This window comes from Galeopterus variegatus, unplaced genomic scaffold (assembly GCF_000696425.1).
Source record: "Galeopterus variegatus unplaced genomic scaffold, G_variegatus-3.0.2 Scaffold735, whole genome shotgun sequence".
Classification (NCBI taxonomy): Eukaryota; Metazoa; Chordata; class Mammalia; order Dermoptera; family Cynocephalidae; genus Galeopterus; species Galeopterus variegatus.
This window is the reverse complement of record NW_007726846.1, coordinates 384,636-392,290: the sequence shown is the minus strand read 5'-3', so window position 1 is coordinate 392,290 and position 7,655 is coordinate 384,636. Positions and strand designations below refer to the sequence as shown.

Here is a 7,655-nt window from a genome sequence, read left to right as displayed (position 1 = left end):
CTCTCTCTCTCTCTCTCTCTCTCTCTCTCTCTCTCTCTCTCTCTCTCTGCTCCACCATTTTTGCAATGTGATACCCTGCCGTCATTGTCACCACCACCAAGGACTTCACCAGCTGTGCTCCTTGGACTTTGGATTTCCCAGCCTCAGAAACTGTAAGCAATAAAGTTTGTTTTCTTTATAAATCACCCAGTTTCAAGTATTTTGTTACAAGGAACAGAAACAGACTAATACATGGTCTGAATAAAAACTAAATAATTTCATGGATTTTTGTTAACCTATCTCCATAGAAAATAATGGAATATCTTTTTTCACTACATTTTGTAGTTAAAAGAAACAAAATTATCAGATTATAGACCCAAGGCATCCTTGTAATACTAACCGAAAAGAAAAGACCCCACACTTATAAGAAAGTTAAGCTTTGGGAGATTTTCAGAGGAAGCAATAGATTTGACAATATTGTTTTCCCTGTGTTTCATTCTTTCACAACTCAACACAGACATGGCAACAACTTCCATAATGTCAAGTTTTTTGAAAGTCCAGAGTGCTCCAAAGAAGGAAGTCACTTGAAAGATACCACTTTAAAAGTTCAGGTCAATGCTCTGGATTAAAATTAAATAAATTGCTTCATCTAATTTCATACATTTGTTGGCTTTCTCTACCTTTCTTTTGTAATAGGTAATGCAGACAATAAAAATCAAAAACTATTAAAAGCACAACCGTATCTCTTATCAAATTAAGATGCAATTGTTCTTGCTTTTAACCTAGAACATTTTCATCTAAACAAATTCCAGCCACTGTACCATGATATTTATTATTCACACTAAATCCTTTCAGAACTTAGATTAACCTAAAGGCATTAGTTCTGTGGAATTTAACTTAAATCAACTTTTTTTTTTTCTTTTTAAGCTTCTGGAAAAACCCTGCAACATCTGAAAAAAAACACATTCGATTATTCCTTTAAAATATAGAAAACAGGACGGCCTGTCTAGATCCTAATGCAAAAGCATTTAGATGTTAATACTGTTTAGCTTACCATGTGGGCATTTAGCCTTACAAGTTTACTATTAGACATGAGGGATTAACATCACCGGTTAAATGCGACTGATGGATAAGAGAAAAACATAGCATATTCTATATAGCTTACAAGAGAAATAATAAAATACTTTAGTTGTTATGGCAGAAAGTTCATTTATACAAGAACAGTTAATGCCAAGCTTATTTCTATGGTATGCCATCTAATTATTTACCACAGGAGTGCTATTGTGCTCAGACACACTAATCTATAAGCAGAATGATTCTCCCCTGCAAAGACAGTGAATTGTCTTAGGTAGCCACATGCCAAATTCTCAGAATGTTTATTATACAATGAGAGAGTCATATTTCCTCCCCTATTCCTCACCCATATAGTCAAGGTAGGTGGGAGATCACCCTCCCACATCTAGGAGATGCAATTTCCTAATTATCAGTGGAAAGTCAGACTCACTACTTAAAAGAAATTGTCTACATATAAAACTTGTCCAGATACTTACGCCACAATCCCTGAGAGATGGAACATTTCAGCTGTCAGGTAGGAGAGATAACTGTATAAGAAGACAAAGAGAGGTTCAATGACCCGAATGGTCTTGGTAAAGCGGGTGGTAAAGGCAGCAAACACACCAAATAGGAGCCCGATGAAAACTCCTCCTATTCCAACCAAAAAAATCTTTCCTATTGCAGCCAAAATATCCACCAGCTTGATAGATGGCATTTCACAGAAAGATTTGAACAGCTTATAAAGTACCTGCATAAGAAAAGATTACAGCAAATATATGCATCAGAAAAGCCTCAAATTGTACCCTATCTATCCTTCTAATTTGAAGTTTCTCAACTTTGAAGCCCTCCAACTACCCATTTCTCCACCCCCAAAATAAGTTCCTAGAAAGCTTCCCCACATCAAGATATATTTCTGCAATTCATTGTCAAACTATGCATTATTCTGTCTGAAAACTTTCTAATGGGCTATGAAGATATCCTGCATAGCTAACATATTCTTATCTGGCGTTACTGGGAAGACCCTAGCCTCCAGAAGGTTTATCCCAGTTTTCACTTAATAAACTCATAGAGGAGTAATGTAGTAGCAAGAAAGCACTGTCATTTTCTAAAACATATTACAGACTGTTAAATCATATTCTCTCAATTCATAAACTTACTCCTAGGACTACATTGCTCAATTACGGCCTAGACCAGAATTTAATTCTTATCTAAATTTCTGGGGTGAGCTTAAAAAATCCTAATTTGTTACCTAAAAAGCCCAATGCCTGGGATACTTACAACAGTAACAGCATCATTAAGGAGGGATTCTCCAAATACCAAAATATGAAGCTTCTCATTCACATGAATTTCTTCAAATACAGAGAGTACAGCCACAGGATCTACTGCAGCAATCAAACTACCAAACCAAAGGTTATGGAGCAATGAGACATCTTGAAGGCTGAAGTACTTCACCTGACATATGCCGTACAGGGAAAGGCCTATTCCAAATGCATTCCACATGGTTCCAACTACAGCGTATAACAGAATGGTTCCTATGTTCTCAAAAAAGGGCCGACTGGGCATAAAATATCCTGCCTCAAGGACTATTGGTGGAAGTAAGTACAGGAAAAATATGTCACTATCCATGACTGGTGGGGATTTGTCATTTAAACTGTAAATTAGTCCTCCCATGATGAGACCAACAAATATTAAGAGGCAGCTTTCAGGTACAACTGTGGGCATCTTATTATAGAGGTGAAATCCTGCAAAAGAGAAAAAAGAGTATTACACATCTTCATTATCAGTTACCTCTATACGTCATACTTCTTGTCAAGCTTCATGATTTCAGGAAAATAGCTTCTTAGTCTTTTCATATTTTCCATTTTAATAATAACTTAAAGATGCAGAGGCATGAATCACAAAAAAATCTTATGCATTTGTCTCTATAATGGAAAAAATTTACTAATAGAATGAGAGGATTCACAGTTAACAACAAAATTATTTATGCACCCACTGAAAAATTTTCAAATGTAAGCACATATTTAACAATGGAAACAATGCATAATCTGCTCTTCTCTATCATAGTGATAAACATCAGTAGCCTAAAGAGTATGTAACTGAGAACTATAATTCAAATGTCTTCTTTGTGTAATAAGAGTCGATAAAGCCTTTAGAAATCATAACTAATTCTTCCTTGATAAGGAATCAGACCTAATTATTTATAAAGAAATTGAGGCCAAAGAACCAAGGTAACTTTTCATGATTACACAGTAAGTATGGAACAGAGCTGGGATAACAACCCAGCCAGGTGTTCTGATCCCTAGCCCAGTGGTCTTATAATTACTGCAAACTGCCACTTGGACTATTTTACAGACCTGGGCATACATTAATTCATACTACTGGATTATCAGAATACAATCTCAATTATAGAGTTTGTTTTCTCTCTTAGAAGCACATGAGCTTTTATCCCATCTGGGAAATGCAGCCACCTCCAGCAGCCCACATGGCAGCAGTTCTTTGTTTTATCCTATATTCTTTTGCCTTTTCCCTGTGTTATATACCACATCATTATGCTCTAGCTTACCTGAAGCCTATAGATAATGACACAAATTATCATCAATTCTCTCTGCCATTTAAATGACCTTAAATGTTATCTGGGCTAATCCATCCCCTGCCTCATTACCCCAGTTCCTACCAATGCTGAAATCCCATTCGAATATACTTGTTAATTAATTTGACTACAAATTTCTCAAAGATTGAGGCTAGTTTTTACATTTATTCCTTAGCACAGTGCTGGCACATAGAATTAGCTGAACAGATACTTATCAAGTAAGTAATAAGCACATTTTTAGAAAAGAAAGCCAGCTGGCTTCTGAACTTTATTCTCAATAGTTGCAAAAGTGCTTTCACATATATTCTCTCATTTGATTCTCTCATCACACCAACACAGCAAGGTAAATACTGTTATTCCCATTTTATAAATGATAAAAATGAGGCACTAATGAGAAATTAAAGAGAAATTGGTTAATTGATACAAAGAATGATTATGTATTGTAATGATGAATAAGCTAGCTATCCTGATCTAACCATCACACATTGTACACAACTATTGATAATCAACTTTGTACCCCACAAATATATAATCATTTATGCTTCAATAAAAAAGAAAAAAAAATTAAAAAGAAGCATTTCACTCATCCAACACATACCTATTGATTGCCTGCCATGTGCTAAGCACTGTCTCCTAAATTTGCACAAATACAGTACTCTTGTATTAAATAGGTCAAATTAATCTGCTCTTTCCTCTACATCATGGTGCTTCCCTTTTTATCCTCGACAGAACCATGTCTTTCCTCTAGGCATTAAAACAATCTGAAAGCTCCTCATAGAAAAGATGGAGTCTTATTCAGTTCTATAGCCCATAGGCCCAACATAATGCTCCACACATAACATGTGTTCAGAAAATATTTGTGGAATGAATGAATGAATGAATGCTAAAAAGGAAAATTTTTAACTCACATTCTCTTACTAAGGTTATGACAAAAAATAATCTGTCAGTGGTGGCTTAATACATTCCCACTTAAACAAGTGGAGAGGGATGACCTATTAGGAAGTCTCTTTTGCTCTATGATCCTGATATTAACATTTAATTAGACTATTGCAATAAATATATGTAGTACTGCAAAAAATATGGAAGGGCCTTAACTATCCACAAGTGCTAATTATTGTCACCCAAGACAGCATGCATTTTTGATCAAGGAGAAAGAAGACCAGCATTCTAGTTCTGGTTTATGAATGTGGCAAGGTATCCTCTCTCCCTGGGCCTCAGATAATCCTATCTATAAAAGTGAAAGAGAATGTGGGGGTTGGATGAGAACAATATCTAAGGGTTTTTCTATCTCTGACAATCTATCATGCTGTGAACCTATGTATCTTGTGTGTATCATCATTAAATAATGCATTTTATTAATGCTAAAGCTATGTTATCAATAAAGTCATTTAACTAGTATTTTGGAATGCTAAAACATGATTTATTTTAGAACTAATAAATTCATTTTAAAATAACAAAATTATACAGATTCTGACATGTTCCCTAGAATTGTTTTTGGTTTTGAGCCTACAAAAAAAGTCACTCAATAATAAACACTTTGAACTGTTAAAGGACTCATAATTTTTACATCATAATTTTTACATCACCAAGGCAAAAGCTCAATAAATTATTAAAGAACATAAAAGGACGAACTGAGAATAACTCTCCTTAGGAGAGTCATGCTACTAGTAATTCAGGTTATTCATAGAGGCTAAATAGTTAAAATATAACAGCTCTTCAATTCCACTTGCTGGATTTATTCTTAGTTTGGTTTTCCTTTTAAATTCTGAGTGGTGGCAAAAGGGCATTTATCTTAAAAAATGGGAAACGGACTTGTCACACTTTCTCACTACATGGCAAATAAAACAAGCTTCCTGTTGTGGGGGAAGGGGGAAAGACTGCCTAAAGACTCACATCAGTTAGTATCCAGAATCAATATAGTAACATTTTTCTGTTCTCCCTTTTAAAGTTATGCCTCCTCCTCCCAACCCTTGAACAACTGGGACCCTTTCCAGTCTAAATTCCTGTGATTTAGGAAGTTAGGATAGGGCCTATTCTCACCTTCTTTCGCTGGGAGATCACCGGTATTTGAAAATAATTACTGGCAAGTGGGTTTGAGCTGTGTGAGGAAGAGGTCATTTTGGCAGAAAGTAGAAGGAAAATGTTCAAGCTCACCTTTCTGTGATCTCTTAAGCAAAGTGTGCCTTTCTTAACATAAAGCCCTGAGAGTCCCTATAGTTAGGCAACTCTATGGGAGAGCCCTGGGAAACCCCTCACTTACCTATCTTTGCAAGAGAGGCTAACATAATCCAGAGTGTGATCTCAAAAGGGACCTGCACATGCTGGTAATCCAGGGAGAAGAGGAGTGTGTGAGCAGACACCACAGAGCCATTATCCTGTGTTCCTTCCAGTCCCCAGCTGCCATTATCTGTCCGTAGGTCCCGGTGGTGCTGCATACTATCTCCAGAGGTTCCCGAGAGCTGGGAGCAGAGCTGCCCCAGTAGCAAGGGCAACAGGAGCACTAGCCCAGGGCCCATCACCAGCTCTGCCTGCTGTGCTTGCTAAAGTCGTTTAATCTCCTCCTCAGCTGCAGCTATTCACAAATGCGGTTTGCTGCCCCTGACCCTTAGACCTGCTGGCTAGCACTTAGTAGATCAATGGATACTCCAGCAGCTCCCTGGCGTCCCTGCAGCGAACTACAAGGTTGTTGTGTCCTGAAATGAGATTAGAGCCAGAAGCCTGCAAAGGGAGGGAGCTGGGAAAAATTCATTGATTGACATAGAAAAGGAGTTTACCGCCGCCCTGCCCTCCCCGCCCCCACCTCCCTCAACTTTCAAGGGAGGAAAACCACTGGGAACTGGATTCTGGCCACTTAGCAATCTATCTTCTAACTGTGAGACTACTCCAATTCCCTGTAGATATGCAAAGAGTGCTCAAGAAGAATTCCTAAATCTCCTGGAGGCTATCAAGGCCTCTGCGCACAGGAACAGTAGCTAAGGTGCCCATGTGTCAAGATGCATTTGGGAGGAAAACTGTAGAAACAGAGCTTCTTGGTGTTTTCACAGAGACAGGGAAAGAGTATGACAAATGTAGATCAACTGTTCCTGAAAACTCCAGAAATTTTTTTTTCTTTATTCCGAATAAATGCCTTCATAGTTAAAAGCAGGGCAACAGTATTACTTTTACAATTGCTACAGTTCATGTGATATCTTTTAATAGAGCTTCCAAAAAAGGCCGAGGACCTTCTACCCCCACTTTCAACCCATATAAGTTATGCCTATTTTATTTCTTTATCAAGTTATTCAGGTTTCACCATGACCAACATGTATTGGTTTTATGAATACAAAATGCAATGAGATTTCACCAGTGAGGCTGACATCTGGAATAGTTGCAAATCCTTTCATATCATCATCATGCCCATGTCAGTTTTCCTCAGCTTTACTGGGGTATAATTAACAAATAAAAAGTGTGTATATTCAAAGTGTACAGATGATGATTTAACATACATATACATTGTGAAATGTTTTCCACAATCAAGCTGATTAATATATCTATATACTTAAGATCTACTCACAGTGAATTTCAAGTATATATACATTATTAGTAAGTATAGTTACCAAACTGTACATTAGGTCTTCAGAATATATTCAGTTTATAACTGCAATTTTGTACCCTTTAACCAACTTCCCCATTTCTTCCAACCTCAAATCCCTGGTAACAACCCTTCTACTCTCTCTGAGTTCGACTCTTTTTAGAATCTACATATTTAAGTATGAATTTAAGTCTGGTGTCTTATTTTCTATTGTTTTCCCTTGTCAAAATCTTTAGAATGCATCCTTGTATGTAGATTACTAAATTTAATATCATCAAAAATTTAACACTTTCATATTTATTTTGACTGTAGCAATCAGAGAAAATATGCAATTAAAAGTCGGATGGATTGTGTTATCAGTTTCACAGAATAGAGACAATCATCTAATAAAGGAAGAGGCTTTATGCAATCTCCATGTGACTTCTTTCCCTGAATTTTCAATGATAAGTATCCACATAAAAC

The 7,655-nt window shown here is 36.7% G+C and overlaps 1 protein-coding gene across 1 annotated transcript in view; it reads right to left on the bottom strand.

Annotated features, from left to right (window-relative positions):
* LOC103589879 (sodium/hydrogen exchanger 2-like) overlaps window positions 1–6,138 on the bottom strand; it is an 81,930-nt gene extending 75,792 nt beyond the window's left edge. Inside the window, 3 exon segments of the mRNA XM_008571932.1 lie at window positions 1,530–1,780; window positions 2,311–2,774; window positions 5,883–6,138. Coding sequence (XP_008570154.1) covers window positions 1,530–1,780; window positions 2,311–2,774; window positions 5,883–6,138 — 971 coding nt within the window.
* Window positions 6,139–7,655: the final 1,517 nt, after the last annotated feature.